This window comes from Malaya genurostris, chromosome 3, assembly GCF_030247185.1.
Source record: "Malaya genurostris strain Urasoe2022 chromosome 3, Malgen_1.1, whole genome shotgun sequence".
NCBI classification, from domain to species: domain Eukaryota; kingdom Metazoa; phylum Arthropoda; class Insecta; order Diptera; family Culicidae; genus Malaya; species Malaya genurostris.
In genome coordinates, this window is record NC_080572.1 from 121,910,041 (window position 1) to 121,933,183 (window position 23,143).

Consider the following 23,143-nt stretch of genomic DNA (forward strand, 5'->3'; position numbering starts at 1 on the left):
TTCAGAGATTTTGTACGACGGTTTGGAATCACTGTCTCAAATTATCATCTCATCCCTGTCTGGACCTGCCAAACGATTCTACGAACGGGAGTTCGATTTCTTCGGCAAAATCACAGGTAATATTCGATCATTTTTTACCACCATGTGATCAGGAAATCTATTTTTTGTGTTATTGTTTTAACCATCACTGAAAATTTTGTGTCACATTTTACTGGGACGATTGCCGAATAGAACATACCCTAGGACATCCTACCCGTAATATCGAATCGCCAGAATAATTCTCCCTCTACTTCGGTCGCAGAAACTGATTTTTCGGTTTGTCTCTTTCGTTGCCTTTGGAGTACATCATCTAACATCATCAGCTAACGTGTGTAGTAATTGCACAGGCGAACATAATACATTTAAGTCTTTTTTATGCAGGTAATATGTACCGCATAATTTTGAATGTGTATCGCATTAAAAATACACATAACTTCGACAATTCCGCATAACTTGAAATATTTTCATAAAAATGCATTACTTTGAATATTCGCATGAAAGAATAGAAGATAAAAATTAAGAAAATAAATTGTTGTCGCCAGATGTAATAAAAATTCATGAAATGACGACATCTAGTGTAACCAAACAGATACCTTCAAAGTTCATGGAACGTTGTCGTTTTTTATAAAAATGGGTGTTGAAAAATTTTGAAATTTTCGGAATCGAACATAATTTTTTGATACATTTTTTTTAGAAATGCATGAAACGAGATATGATGTTATCTCAATTTCAGTGTATTGAAGAACAATTAAATTCCTCATTCCGCTTTAAAGATATGTTTTGGTATTGTTAAGACGAATAGCCTTCTTGAGTTGGTTTGAAGTCGGCTTTATCATAATCAGACCCTGTCAACTTGGAATGAAATCAATTTTCAGTTCAGCAACGCCGTCGCACGGCATCAAATTCAACATATCATGTCAATTGTATGGGTGTGCAGTGCTGCTATTTTGGTGCGGTCGAATTTGACATCTCTTTTCTACTTCTATGTATACGAGATTCGATGCGGACTGGGCTAAGGGCCCCATGCTCGCAAAAAAGGATGTTGCCAATGATTTGTTCGGGAAATGTGAGAGCTGAATATCTTATTAATATGATGTCTTTGTCATAATCTAACAATAAAAATAGATTTAAAATCTGCTTAGACGGTTCGTTTGTGTATTTTACATGCACTTAATTGCCAAAACTATTTCTCCGGATGCGAGAAGTTACAAGTAGAGATGGGAAAATCGTTCGTTTTAAAGAACCGCTCAGAGCTTGACAGTTCTATCGGAAGAGCTATTTTTTTAAAAACCTGTTATTTCTTTATTCTGAGATTTGGTATGTTTCTTCGAAAAAATGTGATAGCCACAAATTATGTATTGTACAGAGTTACGCAATGGAACCTGATACATTTCGTTCTCCGGATACACAGGAACCAAACAATAAAGGGAGAAATCGAACACAATGTCGGATAGTGGCAGAATGAAGGTTTATTTCGTTTAGTAATTTTCCATCTTGGAGCACTGGAGTGTCGCTCACCGCGTTTTTATTTAAAACTCGTTTTTGAAAAATCACTTGCACCAAGCCATGTGCTTTCAAAAATTTATAATTGGTAATTAATAGCTTTCATGTAGAACTATTTATCTGTTGCATCGAAATAAGCTTTTGTATCAGTGATGACTTCCTCGTTGGAGTGAAATCTACTTCCTTGGTGCAATATTTAGAGGCACATAAACAGGTAGTGGTCACTGAGGACTATGTCCGGTGAATATGGTGGTGCGTATTGTTGAAAGAGCAATTTTTTATTTGGAGTTGTTTCTCACCGATTTCGTTCACTATTGATAATCTCAAAATACTGAGGCCAAATCCTTACCGATACACATTTGCGTTTATGGCCGATTCTCATCGACTGCAGTTCACTCGACCGAGGAACGCTTCGACTCCGGAATGTACCGATAGATCCAGGTTTTGTCCATTGTCACATATGGACGCAAAAAATCTGGGCTTTTCGGCCAAACAGTTCAAAACGCCGCTGTTTGTCAGTACGAACATGTTTGAACTTAGCATACAATCGACAAACGATTGTTTTCAATGGAGCAGAGTCCCTGTATCACTTTTCAAGTCACTGTTGCACTTGCCCTGTTTTTTTATTAAAAAGCAATGATAAATGAACACACGAAATTGTTAAGAATCCATTGTGTTGCGAATATCAAGACTAGTATCAACTAAATCTCTGTAACTCATGGACCAACCACCGAATGTCATGAAATTTTGACATGTCAAAGGTTGATACTCATGAAAAAAATAAGGAAATTTTCTTTGGAAATGCCATCTATGTACCAGTTTCGGGACTTATTGATTCAAGTGTTAGCACATGATCAATTCCATAACTTAACAGCAGTGAAAAGTGGCAAAATCAGATTCGACCATTTGTTTTACACTAATACGAGTCTGATTAAACTCAAGACTAATTTTCAAAAGGGCGTATGCATGCACTTTCTTTAAATCGTGATAACTCGGAAACTGAAAGTTGTTCAAAAATGGTATCCAGGAAAGAGTTGTTTTTACACATTGTAAAAAAAAGTTGAATACTTTTTCAACAATTAGAAAACTAACCGAAAAACTAAAATTTAAAGAAAAAGTCTCCTTATTATTTTTTTAAATTAATTTTGTTTTAAACCTTAATTTGAAGCCCACCTTTTAGTGTAAAGTTTGTTAGTGTGAATTGAAAAATGACGAAGTTACAGCTGAAATAATTTACCAACATTTGCAAAACTTCAAGTTTTGTTAAAAATAGTTATTTAGACACCAGCATATAATTCTACAGATTAAAAGAAATAAATTTGCTCATAACTACCTTTCTTCTAGGAGTAGGCATTTTTATTTATTTATTTCGTCAAGCAAATGTAGACTACATATAAATTGTTTACAATGTTCACTTACATACTACGCATTATTTCTACGACAAAGCTGAGATTTGATTTGATTTTTAGACATAGTAAGGTCAAGATGTTCGCAGTATTGATTGTAATGGCGCATTATTCGATTGACTGGACTGAATTTTGCATAATTTGTTCTAGCTTGTTTTTCTAAAAATAATTTCCTGGAGCGTAATTGACGGCTAGGTATATTAAAATTTTATTGCGATAATAATGGAGCTGATTGAATGCGTTGAGAAATAATGTCGCTGATAAAATAAAGCATTGCAAAGTCGCGGCGTTCTTTAAGTGTATGTATATTGATGAGCATGCAGCGTGCTTCATATGATGGTAGAGGAAATGCTGTCCAGTTTAATTTACGAAGTGCATATAAAAGAAATTGTTTTTGAATAGATTCGATGCGTTCTTCGTGAATAATATTGTATGGATTCCATACTAGGCTGCAATATTCCAAAATAGGTCTGACATATGTAGTGTATAATAATTTAATTGTGTATGGGTCCTGAAAGTTATGACTGAGGCGTTTAATAAAGCCCAGCATGCTATTAGCTTTATTGATTATGGTATTGTAGTGTTCCACAAAAGTGAGCTTGGAGTCTAAGATTACGCCTAAATCTCTTACAATTTTACATTTTTCTACAAGTTGATTTCCTAGATGTATATTTATAGGTATAGTTTCATTTTTCCTACTGAAAGTTATTGGGTTACATTTTTTTACATTGAGTTGGAGTAGACTTTTGCAGCACCAAATGTGGAATAGATTGATTTCGTTCTGGAATATTACAGCGTCGTTAATATTTTTAATTTCCATGAAGAGTTTCATGTCGTCTGCATATATAAGCACTTTCAGATGTTTGAGTATGAAGGAAATGTCGTTTATATGTAAAATGAAAAAGAGAGGCCCTAAGTGAGAACCCTGAGGTACGCCAGAAGTTACATTAATTGGTTCAGACAGAATGTTTTGGAAGCGGACTACCTGTACACGATTCGTTAAGTATGATTTGAGCCATTCCAGAAGAGTATGTTTTATGCCATATTTTTGTAGTTTGTGTAGAAGTAATGGTATGTCAATACGGTCGAAGGCTTTGCTAAAGTCAGTGTAAAGAGTTTCAACGTAGTTTCCGGCGTCCATTGCATTCAGAGTGAATGTCATAAATTCTAAGAGATTTGTTGTAGTTGAGCGGCCTTTAAAAAAGCCATGTTGTTTGTTTGTTATTTTGGAATGCATGAGATAATGGCTATTCCACGGTAGTTCCGAATGTTAGATTTTGCACCAGATTTAAATATTGGTACAAGAAAGGAAGATTTCCATGCTTTAGGAAAAGTACATTTATTAAGTGATAGGTTAAAAAGTAGTTGTAGTGGTAGTGTAAGTTCTTCAGCAAGATTTTTTAAAAATATTGGTGGTATACTGTCAGGTCCAGGCCCTTTTGAGGCGTCTAAGTTTTTCAGTGCTGTCGAAATGTCATGTTCTGATAGATAGTTTACAGAGATGGAGTTGGAAAATGCAGGTATGAAAGAGAAGTATTCACGGTCACGGTCAGTTTCTGAATAAGATGTATATACTTCTTTGAAAAAATTTGCAAAGTGATTGCAGATTTCTGTAGTATTTTTCCCTACATGTTCGTCGAGGTGCATTTGAGATGGAAAATTGTTGCTTTTTAGTTTAGTTTTTGTGTAGTTAAAAAAGTTCTTAGGGCAAGTCTTTATTTCGTTTTCAATTTTGCGGTTATATTCTTCATGTGCTGTGTTAATGGCTATTTTAAGTTGATTGCATAGATTTAAGTAATTTTGAAGATGAGCGTCACTTTTTTCTTGTTTGTAAGTTTTGTGTGCTTTTTGTTTCCTATTTTTCAAATGTTTTAGTTGTGAATTGAACCATTATATGATATTTAGTCATAAAAGTAAAAAAACTCGGGTAATAATAATAACTGAATACCATATTTCCGTTTCAATTTTCATAACCACAATCGACATCAAACTGTTTGCGAATGACGATGCACTTTGCACTCATACAATTTTCAACAATGTGAAACCTTAAATAAAAATTGTTCATACATATATAATAGTTGTACCATTACATACCATTTCTTTAATAACTAACAGTATGGCTTATAAAATTATATATTTCATTTAGAAAAACTGTTTTTATGTGTATTTTATACGTTTGACTTGTTTTAACGACGCAAATCAACAAAAAACCGAGTTCTTTGACTTGTATGTCTTAATATCTTGAAAACGACTGCTTCTAGGAGAAAGGTCATTATAAGCAAATTTATCTTTTATTGTAGAATTATATTCTGGTGTCGAGAGAAAATTTATTCAAAAACTTGAAGTTTTACAAATGTTGGTAAAATGTTTTGTCTGTTACTTTAGCATTTTTCAACTCACACTAATCAAATTTGCAACAAAATGTGGGCTTTAAGTTAAGGTATAAAAAAAATTATAAGAAAAAATATTAGAACGGTTTTTTTTTTAAATTTTTGGCCTTCTGTTTGGTTTTCAGATTTTTGAAAAAGCATTAAACGTTTTTTTACAGTGTATATCTATTTAAGAGTGCCCAATCTATTTTCTACAATTTCTTCTTGAAGACCATCTTTGTAGAATTTACAAATTATTTGTAGAATTTACAACACGGAGATTAAACTGGGCATGTTGAAACAACAATAATAACATTTGATATTTGATATTACGTATTAATTAATTTAACACTGAATATATTTGACAAACAACCATATTCATGTTCAAAACAATCATATTTTATTGTTGTTCTTAGGTGTTTAATGTGTTAATATCTCAAATATAAACTGTTCCATAAAACTATAATATAGTTTGTTCAAACAGATATATATGCTTATCTCTAGAACAACCTAACAATATGCTTGAAAAAAAAAACTGATTTACTATTGAAGTAAACTGTTTTTCCCTCCCATTGGTTGGTGGGCTTGACGGTATTGCAAACATCATCACATACAATCAATTAACGTTACTATTTGATAAATATATGCGTTACAGCTTTTAGTTTCATAATTGAATTAAATGAATAATATATGGAACGACTTGAATAAGATGTTGATTGCATTACGCTCCAAAATCCGGGGTTGGAGAGGTCGGTAGGGCTTAACTGAGCTCTTTTTTATGTTTTATTTTCATACTACCGGCCCTTATTACCAGTGTGAAGTGAAAATTAAGTAGAGTAAACGTATCCCAATTGGGTTTCACACGATGACAATAAATGAACGGTAAATCGAGTCCATCTTTGACGTTTATTGGTGGTTTGTGTACCATGGAATACTGTGGAATGAAATAGAATATTGTAGAATATAAAAAATAATAATGACCGAACCAATGAGCAAACCACTGATAGCAGTCAAAGGATGGTCATCCAGTTTGTATTTTGAGGATCTATCGTTTGGGACCTGATGGGTGAGATGAGGTATGAATGAAATGTAAGAGTAAGTGCATGCAAGAACGGTAATAAAGGCCACCGTTTCAGCTCAGGGCTAACGATCGACCAATAGAAGAGATAGAAATTGGGTAACGGTAGCCCCATTCATCTCAAATCCATTAGTCATTTCATGTACGAAAACCATTAGTTAGAGTGAGATCTGTTATCTCTGTTTGATAGATTAATTTCAAGAGTAACATGAAATTTGGAGCATTTTGCTTCGTTAAAACAGCAGTATTGAATCATTTCCGAACTACTTTTATGTGCCATTGCTTCTTACAGACGAGGCAAAGATTTTGTATTCGATTTTATCTCAATAAATTTATTGAAAGTCGAGTAATCGGTAAAATAATATGGTGACTCTACTAATGAGATGACTATAGGCACACAAATCTTAGTTAGAATCTATTAGAATAGAAATAGTAACTCAATGTTGTGATGCTTGCTTGTGGAATACATGTAGGTATGTATGCATGTGTGTATGCGTGTGTGCCTGTGTGTATGTATGTATTTTTGTGTGTACAACATACATTATACCGTTCCCTCGGGTGCGTTGTATCAAATTGGTTGTGAAACATTTCGATTGTGAGTCAGTGTACACCAGATGTTCAAAAGTGCCTGAGCGGATGGTAATACTGTCAAGGATCAACCAAAGATAACGAAATGTGAACATGCTGTAGCAAAACTAATAAAACCCAAGTGTTAATATCATTTAAATAAAAACGCATGTCCTCAGTTCTTATCCGTCAAACCATCATGAGCTGCTCTACAAAGATCAAAGAAACACTAATTTTTTTTATTTTTTTTGGAAATGGATGACTGAATGAGGAACAAGAAATATGAAAAAGCTGAAAGAATTAGAAAGGAATATTGGTAAGAACATAAACACCACTGCATACAACTAACTTTTACATTTAAGGAAACAACATAACATGCCAGCAAAAGTACGGAGTGAAAAATGACAACAAAAGACACTTACGAATCACAGCTGAATAGAACACTGGAATTAAGGTAAAACAGAATATAAACTATGAACAAAGGTAAGAAAACCAACATGAATAAATAATAGAAACTGCTGTGTAATAATACAATTGAAAGAGGCGTTTATATGGCGCGCATGCGCTAATTCGGCCTGATACAAATTAACAGGGAGGGCAATACATTTTGGACAGGGCTGTAAAAAGCTGATTGGAACCCTTTCCCCACCAAAATATAATATAAGGAAACTATAAGGATTTACTATTGAAGTAAACTGTTTTTCTTCTCCGTGAAAATGCATGCAAAAATACATACGCCGTTTTTAAAAATCAGTCTTGAGTCGTCTCTGCATCAGTCTTGAGTCAGTCTCTGCATCCGTGCAAAATACATGTTTTTTCATACTAAAATCGTGTGCAAAATTTCATCCGAATCAGCGAATGTGAAGCTATTTTTTGAATTGCACTGTAACTCTCAGTGAGACCAGAAACATTATTCTTCAAAACAGATATTGACCGATAAACCGATAATTTAATGCTCGTTACCACACATAATGCATGATTTCGAGGTTAAAACATTTGACTCAAATAGGAAACATTTGTAAACTAAATAATTCAATCCCTCCTACCCCCTCTCCCCCTTTGTTTAGCCGTCAGCGGAGAGATTCGTTCCTTCCCCAAAGGTCAGGCCAGAAAGAAAGCCTGTTTGGATGCGTTAAGCAGAATTAAGGTGCAGGCCGGGTGCTATCTGCCATCAAACCCGGAAGCCATGGTTCTCGACATTGATTACAACAGTGGAACGCCAATGCAAAGTGCAGCGAAGGCACCATACTTGGCACGATTCCGTGTTCATCGGTGCGGAATTACCGACCTGGAAACGATGGCGATGGAAGTGTCCAACAATCCCGACTCTCAACTGGATGGGCCGAAATTGAACTCCATGGGCCCGGAAACGTGGCAGGCTGCCATCTTCAAAGTAGGCGATGATGTGCGCCAAGATATGTTGGCTTTGCAGGTTATTTCGATATTCAAGAACATTTTCCAGCAAGTCGGTCTCGAACTATTTCTGTTTCCATACCGTGTTGTAGCAACAGCTCCAGGGGTTAGTTCCCATGCTCGAATTTGATTTCATGATCTACTATAGACAAAATAATTATTTATTTATAGTGCGGTGTAATCGAATGTGTGCCAAACGCGAAGTCGCGTGATCAACTTGGAAGGCAAACCGACTCAGGTTTATACGAATACTTCCTGCATCAGTATGGAGACGAAACATCAAAGGAATTCCAGGCAGCACGAAGCAATTTCGTCAAGTCAATGGCTGCGTATTCTGTGATCGGTTATCTTCTCCAAATTAAAGATCGTCACAATGGCAATATAATGATTGATAAGGATGGCCATATTATACATATTGGTAACTGTTTATGTTCTTTATTTTTATTTCTTTGTTCAATTATTATATTTCGATCACATTTTGTAGATTTTGGTTTTATGTTTGAATCATCTCCCGGAGGCAACATCGGTTTCGAACCAGATCTCAAACTAACGGACGAAATGGTAATGGTGATGGGAGGCAAAATGGAAGCTGCTCCCTTCAAGTGGTTCTGTGATTTATGTGTGCAATCATTCCTGGCGATCCGTCCGTATCAGGATGCTATCGTAACATTGGTCTCGCTCATGCTGGACACTGGATTGCCTTGCTTCCGTGGTCAAACCATTACGCTATTGAAGCAACGGTTCGTGCCCACTAAGAATAGCAAGGAAGCAGCCGCCCATATGTTGGGCGTCATCCGCAACTCATATCAAAACTTCCGAACTCGAACCTACGATATGATACAGTATTATCAGAATCAGATCCCATACTAAAGATTTTGATTGTGTGGAACATTTTAAACGTATGGATTACATATGGTGTTGATATGGTAAAGAGCGGGTTTACTATAGAAATATTTAATCTTAACCAAATTTATTCAATGTTGTCTTGTATGTGTTTCCAGGTATAGTCAAACTTACCTTTGTTAAATATTTGTTGACCACCTAAAATAAAACAAATCTTACGGAAAAACACTACCCAACTTTGCTTGAGGAACTTTAAAAAGAAATATGTTTAGTATTTTTCAAGACTTTCGAAGATATCTCCAACAGGTTTGTATAATTTTACACCGAACAAGTGATATTTGTATTTTCAAAATATAATAGTTTGCGTACAAAACTTACACGATAGATTTGCACTCATGAAAAAATTAAAATGTTGTGTTCTACACTTACTCTGGATAGTTCTACTTTTTTGCATTTTTGTGTGTTTGGTTTTGCTTTGACTAGTAATAGTTTGTTTTGTTGACGACCACATTTCTGGGTGCACGATTTAATTTTGTTTCTGTATGTTTTTTTTACTTAATTTCAATTATTCAGAATAGTTGATATTTAAGTTGGATGTTTAAATTTTTGTTTAAATTCCATTCCCTTCCTAATGTATTATTATTATTGTTTTGTTCATGGGCGGCCCATCATTCGTTTTGCTGAGTATTCATATGCAATTCGTATTGGCATCTGCATCTGGTTTTCTTAAACTTTTTCTTTTTGTTAGTGATTTATCGTCATTTTGTCGTCGTGGCTATACGTGAGTTTTATGCAACACATCTAAACGGTGCTTTAATTCTCTAACATGTTTTCTATATCTATGCCGAAGAGTAACAAACGTTCTCTTTTCTAGGAGCACAACAATTATACGACCTAACTGTTACTCAATCTGAATTAACCAAAAAAAAAACAGAACAGAAACTTTATGTTTTGCCTATTCGATATAAAAACGGTGTTATCTGTTCAATTCGTTTAGCTGACACGACACGGCACAATGAAATATTTATATTTTTGCTTATCCAACATGTATGAAAGTGGTTAACATGTAGGAAATTGGATTTATATCTAAGTTTCAAGAATAACAAAAACTTGTTTGAAATACATTACCGCTCGTTTGCCGAACCCATTCATCGTTGACCCTGTTAGTCATTGTTTTATGAAATGTGATCGATAATTGAGAGTCTTCAAAATTCGTTCAAATGACATGTTACTAAATAGGTGAACAGGTTCGACGCGACCATTTGTTTTTTGATACTTGAAAGCTTTGTGAAATTGTTTAAAGCTGGTGAAAAATGTAAAAAATATAAACCACTATGTACTGTTTTCGCTTCTGTGTACGTATCGACACTACAATTCCTAACATCTATGCATAAAATAATTTTGTGTTGCATAAACTTTGTGGTTTGTATTTAGGTCTAAAAGAATCAACATGTACAATTTCTTCGTTTTCAGTGATTTGTTGTTTTTTTGCAGATATTTTAGGCACAACAAAATGGGAGCTGAAATTATGTTATGTTAAAGCTATGGACATTTCCAACATTTGCAAAATCACAGTCCTGGCAAAACCAAGTGTACTCAACATTAGTAAGAATTGATATGGTTAGAAAATTTAACGAAAATAAGGTGATAGTGATATGACAACGACCTTCGATTCTGTTCATTATCAATAATGAAATCTTAAGTTTCCGCGAACGTTCCGACACGTTCTTATCCTTATAGTTTCCTTATATTACATTTTGGTGGGGAAAGGGTTCCAATCAGCTTTTTACAGCCCTGTCCAAAATGTATTGCCCTCCCCGTTAATTTGTATCAGGCCGAATTAGCGCATGCGCGCCATATAAACGCCTCTTTCAATATGAGGAAATTACATTGTTACCCAGCAGTTTTTATTATTTCTTCATGTTGATTTTCTTACCTTTGTTCATAGTTTGTATTCTGTTTTACCTTAATTCCAGTGTTCTATTCAGCTGTGATTCGTGTCTTTTGTTGTCATTTTTCACTCCGTACTTTTGCTGGCATGTTATGTTGCTTCCTTAAATGTAAAAGTTAGTTGTATGCAATGGTGTTTATATTCTTACCAATATTCCTTTCTAATTCTTTCCGCATTTTCGTATTTCTTGTTCCTCATCTAGTCATCCGTTTCCAAAAAAAAAAAAAAATAAAATAATAAAAAAAAAAATAAAAAAAAAAAAAAAAATTAGTGTTTCATTGATCTTTGTAAAGCAGCTCATCATGGTTTGACGGATAAGAACTGAGGACATGCGTTTTTATTTAAATGATAATAACACTTGGGTTTAATAGTATTGCTACAGCATGTTCACATTTCGTTATCTTCGGTTGATTCTTGACAGTATATTACCATCCGCTCAGGCAGTTTTGAACATCTGGTACACTGACTCGCAATCGAAATGTGTCACAACCAATTTGATACAACACACCCGAGGGAACGGTATAATGTATGTTGTACACACAAAAACACATACATACACACAGGCACATACGCATACACACATGCATACATACCTACATATATTCCACAAGCAAGCATCACAACATTGAGTTACTATTTCTATTCTAATAGATTCTAACTAAAATTTGTGTGCCAATAGTCATCTCATTAGTAGAGTCACCATGTTATTTTACCGATTACTCGACTTTCAATAAATTTATTGAGATAAAATCGAATACAAAATCTTTGCCTCGTCTGTAAGAAGCAATGGCACATAAAAGTAGTTCAGAAATGATTCAATACTGCTGTTTTAACGAACAAAAAAAATGCTCCAGATTTCATGTTATTCTTGAAATTAATCTATCAAACAGAGATAACAGATCTCACTCTAACTAATGGTTTTCGTACATGAAATGACTAATGGATTTGAGATGAATGGGGGTACCGTTACCCAATTTCTATCTCTTCTATTGGTCGATCGTTAGTCCTGAGCTGAAACGGTGGCCTTTATTACCGTTCTTGCATGCACTCACTCTTACATTTCATTCACACATCATCTCACACATCATCTCACCCATCAGGTCCCAAACGATACATCCTCACAATATAAACTGGATGAACATCGTTTGACAGCTATCAGTGGTTTGCTCATTGGTTCGGTCATTATTATTTTATTATATTCTACAATATTCTATTTCATTCCACAGTATTCCATGGTACACAAACCACCAATAAACGTCAAAGATGGATTCGATTTACCGTTCATTTATTGTCACCGTGTGAAACCCAATTGGGATACGTTTACTCTACTTAATTTTCACTTCACACTGGTAATAAGGGCCGGTAGTATGAAAATAAAACATAAAAAAGAGCTCAGTTAAGCCCTACCGGCCTCTCCAACCCCGGATGTTGGAGCGTAATGCAATCAACATCTTATTCAAGTCGTTCCATATATTATTCATTTAATTCAATTATGAAACTAAAAACTGTAACGCATATTTTTATCAAGTTGTAACGCTAATTGATTGTATGTGATGATGTTTGCAATACCGTCAAGCCCACCAACCAAAGGGAGGGACGTTCCGACACGTTCTTAGGCTGAAAACCATTTCGTGGTTAATTTTAACTTTTGATTAAATTAGACTGTGAACCGAGAAAGTTTTTCAAGCCCAAGTCTTATCTTTGAAGATAATCTTTGGAATATAGTTTGTTATTTTTAGGTTGAAAATACTTTGCCTGTTATGGTACTACTAGACTGTGAAATGTGTGGCATGTCGAAGGGTAAAAAAAATCCGAATCCCATAGTAATACACTGAGGTCTTTTGTTACGCGTTTTTAAGTGGTTTCTTTTCTAGCGGACTTCCGAAGTTACGCGATTTTTTTAAGCGGATTTCCCAAGTTACGCGATTTTCTTGTTTTGTCTTAGAAATGCATGAAACGTCGAGATCTGCTGTTATCCCGAAAAATTTCTAAGTCAACTCTTTGACATTTTCGCTTTTTCCTAAAAAAAAGAGTTCAGATTACACTAGATCCTCGACGTTTGTATTTCAAATTTGATAGAAATCTCGTCATTACTGCACCATTACACGTTCATTAAAATGATATTATTTTTTAATAATGACATTTTTAATGACTCGTGTATGGGCCGCTTTAGGCTGTGAACCGTTTCGCAGTTAATTTTAATTTTTGTTTAAATCTGACACTAGAGCGGTTATTTTAAGGTGGTAAAAATTACCCTGCTCGAGAGCATGGTTATTTTTGACAGATCGATGGTTATTTTCCGACACTGAAAAGGCGGGTGGGTAATGTTAGAGACATAACTGGATGTCGTGAATACGAAAACAACTGACATGTTCCTTAACACTTCCGAATATCAATTAGTTGATCAATTTTATGAAATTGTATGTAGAATTTGAAACGATGCACCTAAACTAAAGTACAGATTAGTTAAATTTAACATTCTGAAACACAAATTTTATGAAATAACCAGTATAGTTCTTCATAATAAAATAATGGTGTTCTGAAAAGAACATTTTATGAAAGTGTTTGTGATGAAGAGTGATGAGTTGAAATCGAATTCCGTAGGATGCCACTGACTTCCATCATCTAATTCCAGGCTGTCCTGTTGTACGTGGGTGCGATACTGATATGGTTGGTGTAGGTGTAGCGTTTACAACCGATTATAATCTTCCAATAAAGAAAACATTGGCCCTTATTACCGTTCTCACTTCCACTTTCACATTCACTTCACTTACATGTCACCTCACTTGATTTTCCCTATTACCAGTATCACGCATAGTGAAGTGATCAGTGTAGTGGAAAAAACTAATTTTTTCGACAAAATGTTGGTGGCGTGATGTTCATAATGACATCAAGTTCATCCAAGTAATTACTTTTGTCTCTGAAGCGGCTTCCGTAATAAGGACAAAAATTCACTTCAATGGATTTTCACCGTGAAGTGATACCAATAATAAGGGTCACAATCACTTCACTTGGTTTTCACCGTGTAGTGATACCGGTAATAAGGGCCATTAATTCGCTGGGTTGATCAATGATACAATAGGCCTTATTTATTGAACAAAACTATCAATATGCTATAGGGATTCGTTTCTAGCATTCAGAAGGGTCAAATTGCGTATAGCGTAATTCTCTACGACATTAAACTCTGGAACATTTTTCGCAAAAACAAAGAAGGCTTCACTTGATCTCGTCTACTGTGAATTTCACACAGCGAAAAGTGCACAAATCTAACCAAGCTGTTCTAGATTTGCACTAAACTGAGGATATTTATCTTCGATTTGCGAACAACAAATCATAATAGTTCTTTAGAAAACTTTTGAGCCATTAGAACGGCTGATTTTGTGTAATGCTCTCCACCTTTTTTTCATCAATGCAAATGACTGGCAGTTATGACGTAATCGCTCTTGTCGGAAGCGAAACTAGCTTTGCAAACGACACAAAATACATCTGCTCGCAGTGGCGATAGAATCCAAACTGATCCAATTTTCGTTAGGAGCTTTCTTTTTACGTGATTTCGTTTCTAGCTTTTTCACTAATGGGCGGCTATAAAAATAGCCGCATACAGAATTTTAATGTCGATTATTTCATTTCGAATTTGCATAATTTATTGAAAGAAAATATCAATATGCTGTAGGGATTCGTTTCTAGCATTCAGAAGGACCAAATCGATACTCAACACTTTTCGGAACATTTTTCTTCGGAACTTTCCGTCCGTCAAATTTTGAAATGGGCCCCAGTTTTAGTTGAATTTACCTACTCGACAGAAAATAACCACTCAAAAGTCAGATTCCAACCAAAAGTTGAAATTTATCGCGAAACGGTTCATAGCCTTAATTCCCAGCGATCATCTTTGAACTGAGCACATTGCACAACACTCCGTAAAACCGAAAACATTCATCCCGAAAAGCGAAACAAATTTATCCGCTCGGTTTTACCTTTCTTCATAGAAAGGATATATAATTGCTGGAAAACCAACTTTTGACTGGAACTCTTAAGCTGTGAACCATTTCGCGGTTAATTTTAACTTTTGGTTGAAATCTGACACTCGAGCGGTTAATTTGATGTTGTCAAAAATAACCCTGCTCGAGAGCATGGTTATTTTGGACAGATCGATGGTTATTTCCCAACACTGAAAAAAATCTTCCAATGAAAATTCTAATATTAATTCTTTAGTTGAAATTAATTCCAGTGGAAAATAAACCAAAATTACTATCCTTCCGTCAAATTTTGAAATGGGCCGCAGTTTAAGCTAAATTTAACTACTCGACACAGAATAACCACTCAAGTGTCAGGTTTCAAATAAAAGTTAAAATTAACCGCGAAATGGTTCACAGCCATAGTGTTCGATTCAACTGGACTAGATCAGAAAATGTTTGTGTATGTGTGTATGTATTTGTGTGTGTGTGTGCCAGAGTTGCCAGGTCATTTTTCAAAAAAAAAATGTATCAGACGAAAAAAATTATCTGTGCCACATCTGTACTTGAATCTATATAACATTTGTACCAAGAATGGTGACCAGGATTCTTTTAGGTGAATACAAAGGACTCACTACCACTATTCGCCATACCTACACAAGCCAAAACCAAAAACCGGTTTTTATCTATATGAATGATGAATAATCGACATACATTGCAACGCTGGTGCGTGCACCCTTCAGCGATTTTTTCCTCCGTTCAGTTTTCTCGAAGATGACTGAACCGATTTCTAACAAGTTTAGGCTTATTTGAAAGCTACTCTTGGGCCATAAATCGAGAACAAAGATCGAATAACAATCACCGCAAGTCGCGGCGTTCCACTGAAATGTTGAAAGGCTGGTGCAGAGTGAAGACTCTAGTGAATCCCGACAAACACTGGATCATTACGTTCTAGCTTGAGAGATTTATTTTTAACTGATCCCGATTTATTTCTCGGCGAACAATTACGATTCAAACAACAACGATGCACGATGTTCGAGATTCGTGCTAAAGATGACTAAACACTTTACAGATGATTACTTCTTGAAATTCCTATACTATTTTCTCGCCTATTCTATTCCGAGATATTGTTCAACAGTTTCACTCTAAATCAACGCACATAGAAATGGTTCGATTATTTTTAATTCTGGAAGCAAGCCATTTCGCCGAGAGCCATGTCGCCGAAAGCCGTTTCGCCGAATGCTATTTCGCCAAAAAGATCATTTCGCCGAAAGGATAATTTTGAATACATCGCATTATAAATTAGATCACTACAAATTTTTACAATCCATCCTAAATATTTATTGGTTTTTATATGTCCTGGACATTCGATATAGCGAAGCCAAGATGGCTCGGTGGCACAAAGCCGCCGAGGCGACGCCAGCATTCAAACCTGTAACCGCCTTGTTTGCCCAGTCTACTCAAAACAAGGTTTCTTTACTTCAGTTAGGTCTGAACGAGCGGTAGCGAGGTCGGATAGCACACAAACAAAAATGATGTGATGTATAGATATTTTTCCATTTGCAGTCGTTTAACGGAAAATACCGCAATCATTTACTTGATAGATACACCAAAAGAAATGTTTTTATAAGTTTTATTGGAATTCCATTCTCCGGACCCTAAATCAATCAGCTGGAATTCAGTTGCAAAATTCAGGTTCGGAATCCAGATCAAGAATTCAGTTCATGAATTTAGTTCTAGGATTCTCATTTTCAGAATCCAGGTACTGAGTTCAGTTCCAAAATCTGAATTGAGGTACTAAGTTCATTTTTAAAATCTAGTTCCAGATCCCAAGTTCATCTGTATTCTGTATTTTGGAACTAAATTTTGAATCTGAATTCTGGAACTAAATGTTAAAAATAAAATTGAGTTAAAAATTCAGGTGACCCAGAATCCAGGTTTTGAATTCAGATTCGAATTTTAGTTTTAGAATTCAGTTTCAGAATCTAATCCAAATCATATTTCTGGTGGCATGAATAAAGGATTATGTCGGTGCGTTCAGTACAACTCGAGATATTTATGACTAAGTTTACTCATTCTTCAACAAAGTGGTTTTCGAAAAGGAAGGCGTGTTCAAGTCAAAAAATAAATCACCCAACTCAAAAATATCTTCATACTTTTGATCTCTTGCGAAGCCAAGTTGTTGCGGTCAAATCACAGAAAGGAAGAAAATTTCTGGCAACACTGAGTGTGATACGTAATTTTCTGTTTAGATGAGATAAATTCACTTCCTATTAACACGAGTACGTCGTGTTAGTGCGGTAAAAAATACTTTTCATATATTTTTCATATAAAAAAGTATTTTTCATACAAAAAACCTACTTTGCGACGCGATGCTGCAGCACAGCGAAGTTTTCGGTGATAGTCCAGTGAAGAGAAAGTCCATTGGAGTATTCACGAAAATCAGCTGCCAATATAACCTAAGTTGCTGTGTCATGAATCGACGTTATCTCAAGCGAACCAAAAAGCAACCTTACACGAGCATTAAAAGTGTCATTGGTAAAAAATATTATCATTTTAATGAACTTGTACGGGCAGTAATGATGAATTCTCCATACAAATTTGGAATGTCATTACTTAGTAATCATTAAAAATGACATTGATAATGTTCGTGGGCCGCTTATAATTGATGAGCAGTTATGAAATGTTATAAAATATCTAAAATATTTACATACATATAGCTACTTCAGAGGGAAAAAAATCTCTGATGCACGAATAATTTCAAATACACTGACGCTGTGAAACAAAAACCCGTATGACAATTGTTAGATTAGGGTCCGTTCATAGTTGCCAACTCGCTCTCCTACAAAATTGTAGAGATAACACCAATGCCATTCAGAGGGGTGGCGACTGAACCCACAGTGGCAAGCTAGGATCGTTGAGGTGCGTTAATGCCAGCCCCGATCTTTCGATCCGATTTCAAACGACGCGAAACAACCTTACCAGTATACAAGTAGTACAAAGCCAGTAAAATGACGAGCCGGTACATGAAACAGAATTTTGTAGTCAAAAAGTATGCAAGGCTCTTGTCTTACTATCGGATTTTTATGAAACGCAGAAGCTGCCTTTTCATCGATGACGAAATTAGAATTTGTAGTGCATCCACCATATTCACCGGATTTAGTCCCCAGCGAGTGACCGCAGTTTCCAAATATCTTCACATTATTCTCGGTTGTTCATTAGCTACTGACGAAGATGTGTTAGGCAAGTTATCGCTAAAGATCAACAATCACATTCCCAAGTCTATATGTTGTTGCAAGCAAAAACGCATATTCGTTTATGCTGCCATATTTACTGAGGGCAACTGAGCTAACTAATCTACTTCGTTATGCACAGATGTTGTATGGGAACGATGATGTTCAGAATTCTAATACAGAATGTGGGTTAGTTGGTTCCAGCAAGAAGTTATTTTTGTTAGGTTCTCGAAGATGCAAAAAACGAGAGTAAAACTCAAATGTCTCTATTTGGCAAACGACTTAAAAAACTGGCTCCATTGCCGTTGAATGGCAAGTAACATAAAAGTAATATTTTTCGACCGTGCGTAGTAGGCGTTTTATTTTTTTTTTCATTAATTAAAATTGCATGAAACACGTAAATACGAGGTTTGGCGCTTTTAAGGGTTAGTCTACCCTGTGGTGTAATGATGCCTTTCTTATTGTCATTGTATGTTTGACCACTTCTGGCTTTTTTTCGAAACTTGAATTCCGAACAGGTGTAATCGAAATAAGTTTTTATGGTCATCAACTAACAAGACGTATGTATTGGGATAGTTTTAAAGATTTGTTAATTTTTTTGTCATTTTATGGTTTCAACAACCACCTTATATAATCTTAGAGAAATCAAAGTGAGTATCATTTCTGAGTTTTTGACAATTATTTCCTGTGCTTTTGGCACCGGAAACCTTTGACCGGCATTACTAAAGTGAGTTTATTTGGTCATCATTTGACCACAGGGGTAAATTAAGTATGACGAGTCGAACTTAATCATCTGATCAATGAAAATCATCCGAGTCTCTCATATGTCAGAAAGTTAACATGAAACATATACTATAGCTTACAATGCGAAAGAGTAAATAAAAATGAATAATGTGTTTTCATCGTGTAGAACTGTTATGCGAATACTTTTCATATGAAGCAAACCTGAATTGATATTTTTTTCACATTTTACTGAACTCTTTGAAAAATAAATGGCAATGGCTGATTTTCAATCTCCGATAAAAGTTTTATACTTTTTACCATATTTTCCGTCTTAAAGCCAGAAGCCAGACTCTTAAAAGCCTACTTTAGAAAGCGACTTTAAAATTCGACTAATGAAAAATTCGACGTTCACAAACTTAGGTTCAAATGAAAGGTTTTATGGCCCCATGAACTGTTACTGAATTTTATCCAAATCCGACTCCCGGTACTGGAGTTAGATAGTGTTTTCCGTCATCCAGAACGGTGATGCAAATTAAACGTACAAAATGTTCTATTTTTGTACCAAAACTACGTCGCGAATCCACCTCATAAAAAAAACTTCAGTGTATTGAACATTAGGACTCGCTCAGATCACTTTGTACTACTTTTCCGAAATGCACTTCATTCTGCACTCTACATCACTAGACTAAAGATCACCCTTAAAAGAGTCAGAGTCAAACTCAGGAGACAAATACTTGCCTAATGTGGCAAAAGCACGTTCTTCGTTGTAAGCCTTCATCTAGGAAATGTATTTGGGTGGGTGAGCTGTCGGGTCAGTCGAATAAAAAATAAAATAAACGTTGTGCAATTTGCAGATGAACGGTAATGTGCTGTTGCTTGGCAGTAGAGCTGAATTGTAAAAAAAAATGCATTCAATTTCCCATTTGGCTGTGCCGCTGTTAGATTTTCCAACCATTCTTTTCACCTACTCGAGTTATATCTGGAATGTACTTATCGGTATTAAGTTTTCTAACTTTTAACCTTGTTTCTTTTTGCGGGTCGTCAACTTATGAGTTATTGGATACTCCAAAATAAAAAGTTAAAATTAGTACATAGCTCGTAAAGCATTTTGAGATCTTTTGCGGCATTTCAGTATTGCTATTTTTTTATGCAACTCTACTTATATGTGTGGCTTGATTATTTTCTTCTTTTTTTCATTTTCTAACTTGGTGACAACGAATAATTAAGGCAAGAAAGGTGATTTCATTATCTGATTATTTTATCCCTCAGGTTATTTAGCTTTTAGACAGCAAAATTGCATGTTGAATTACCCTAAAACGATGGACTACCTTAGTATCACTGGAGAATTCCAGTAACCAGTGTATGCTTTTTTGTGTGTCTTTGAATGCTGTCGACTAGAGATGGGCAATTCGTTCGCGAACGGTTCAAAAGAACTAGTTCTTTTGAAAGAATGAACGAGCTATAGTTCTTTTTTCGAGAACGGTAGTTCCTCAGTTCAAAGTCGAGGGATCTTTTTTTTTGTTTTTTAAGCTCGCTCAACCTTTTTCAAGAACGGTACTAATAAGAAAGTTTCGTCACGAAACCTCAGTTCTATTTCGAGGGACCTTTTTTTCCTCGCTTAAGCTTACAAAAGTGAGTTCTCGTTCAGTCTTTGAACAAACAAACCAACTATGAAAATACCGAACGAACGGCTCTGGCGAACTAGTTCTTTCAACAGAACTCTGCATCACTGAACGGTTCTTTAAAATGAACTGTTTTGCCCATCTCTACTGTCGACTGTCTGTTCGACTGCCTAACGATATTCATTTAGTAATTTCAGAGAAACCTAACGAATAAAAACTTTCTCGAATTTCGTTCGTAATTGTAACTTACCTCAGATCGTTCGCATATTCTCAGAATAAATAGTTCCAGTAGCAGTAGCAGTAATATGTTTAAATGTAAAATATATCATAACGATTTAGTAAAATTCGTTCACCAATGCGTTTCCTGTACCGGTTTCGTTCCTTTTAAGCTCATAGACCGCCGTTGTACGCATAATCTGCTTTATTATGCATCACCAGACAATTGTCGACAAAATAAAAACTATCTGATCGGGTCTCAAACGGGGTCGAAATCATCTCGTTCACTGAAAAGGTTGAAGTGATGGATTGATATTAATTGTTATTTATTATATATACAAAAATATACATAAACAGAATAACTGCCGCTTATAAACAGAATGAGTCGAGGAAATTAAAACTGAATGGCATTGAAAGCAAAGAGGGGACTGACAAAATAGTGCATAAAATATTCGCTCTGTATAGCAGGTGTTCGCAGTAGATACAATTTTTCGTGTTTGGGTCGATGATTGTAAAGAGTTGCAATTGTCGCATGCGATGAAAGTGCCATAATATGCAATATATCAATAGACCATACATGAAGTGCGATTGAATTGCCTTCTTAATCATAAGGCAGGACTGATATTTTTCCTATTCAACTCATTTATCTTTCGGCATGAATACGTCCCATTTTACGCCAGCCCGGCCGGGACTTAAAAGTGGTTGAGTACATCAGGAAAAACCCATTGGCGTCGACGCGGGATTTGGCCAAGCAGTTCAACACCAGCATCGGGATGATTCAACGGATCAAAGTTCGGAACTCCCTGAAAACGTACAAGAAACAGAAGGTGCCGAAAAAGTCCCTGGTACAGAAAGTTTAGGGCAAAACAAGAGCGCGAAAACTGTATAACCGGATTCTACAGAATAAAGATGGATGCATCCTGATCGACGACGAAACCTACGCCAAGGAAGACTCTCGAGCGCTGCCCGGACCGCAATATTATACAAAATCGGTGTACCAGAACCTGGACGACGCTGACACCACGGTGGCGATGGAAAAGTTTGGGCAGAAGGTGTTGGTCTGGCAAGTAATTTGTACCTGTGGTTTGCGGTCGTCGATTTTCTTCACGAAGGACACAATTAACGCCAACGTGTACGAGGAAGAATGTTTGAAAAAGAGAATGCTGCCACTGTACAGAAAGCATAAGACTCCTCCTCACTTCTGGCCGGATTTGGCTTCAGCCCACTACGCCAACTCCGTTCTACAGTGGTTGTCAAAAAATAATGTACAATTCGTGGAAAAGGACATCAACCCACCGAGCTGACGGATCTTCGGCTAATTGAAAGGTATTGGGCAACTGTCAAGCGGCACTTTCGGAAGGAAGGTACAGTGTTCCAAAACATGCGGGAGTTAAAAAAACTGGGCAGCTGCCACCAGGAAAGTCACAAAAGTAACTGTGCAGAATGTAATGAAGAATGTCAAGTCCAAAGTGCGAGCGTTTCACAGAAACTAGGATTTTTTTCAATACAATCAGTGAAATGCATAAAAATGTAATTTTTCTACAATATATCGAAAACTGATGTCAAAATATGTTTTTTTTCGTTTTTTTACTCAATAATCAATGTTGCTAACTACTTTTCGATACACTCCTTATATGGATGCGGCAAAATGGGTCTACTTCATTGCGCCCAAGGAAGATAACCATCAATGTCAACTTCCCTTTCCGAGCAGCCTAGATAGCCTAATATCGGTAGCGGTTCCTAAGCTGCTAAGAATAACACTACACTCATGCAAATTGAGTAGTGAAAATCATAAGGCAAATGTTATGATGCATCAAAAATCACCAAAATCACCATTTCATAAGTTTAATATGAAAAATATACCTCTGCAATCTATATCTCATCTATCACTATTATAGTTTTCATACGATCAACTTATGAATTTTGGAATTGCCGAAGCATCATGCCAAAACTTGATTCATTTAAGGTTTTGTTGTATAGTCAAAAATGTGATGTATTTGCTTTGTGTGAAACATGGCTTACTTCAAACATATCTTTAAATTTTAATGATTTTAACATTATACGTCTCGATAGAGACTCTCCGTATGGTGGAGTGCTTTTGGGAATTAAAAAATGCTATTCCTTTTATAGATTAAACATCCCTTCAACCTCCCAACCCCTGGTGGGACAAAGAGTGCTCAGAGGCTAAACTCGCAAAACAAAATGCTTGCAAGACGTTTCTGAAACG

At 35.7% G+C, this 23,143-nt stretch overlaps 2 protein-coding genes across 3 annotated transcripts in view; one reads left to right on the top strand and one right to left on the bottom strand.

Annotated features, from left to right (window-relative positions):
* The window catches only part of LOC131438783 (phosphatidylinositol 4-kinase alpha), a 26,128-nt gene extending 16,682 nt beyond the window's left edge, over positions 1-9,446 (top strand). For both annotated transcript variants that reach the window (XM_058609045.1, XM_058609046.1), the window contains exons 11-14: positions 6-116; positions 8,030-8,481; positions 8,547-8,793; positions 8,860-9,446. In XM_058609045.1, the coding sequence (XP_058465028.1) occupies positions 6-116; positions 8,030-8,481; positions 8,547-8,793; positions 8,860-9,245 (1,196 nt within the window). In that variant the 3' untranslated portion in view covers positions 9,246-9,446. The remainder of the gene's footprint in view (positions 1-5; positions 117-8,029; positions 8,482-8,546; positions 8,794-8,859) is intronic.
* Positions 9,432-23,143, bottom strand: part of LOC131438784 (protein unc-119 homolog) — a 22,723-nt gene continuing 9,011 nt past the window's right edge. The window contains exon 4 of the mRNA XM_058609047.1: positions 9,432-21,203. Coding sequence (XP_058465030.1) covers positions 21,091-21,203 — 113 coding nt within the window. The 3' untranslated portion in view covers positions 9,432-21,090. The remainder of the gene's footprint in view (positions 21,204-23,143) is intronic.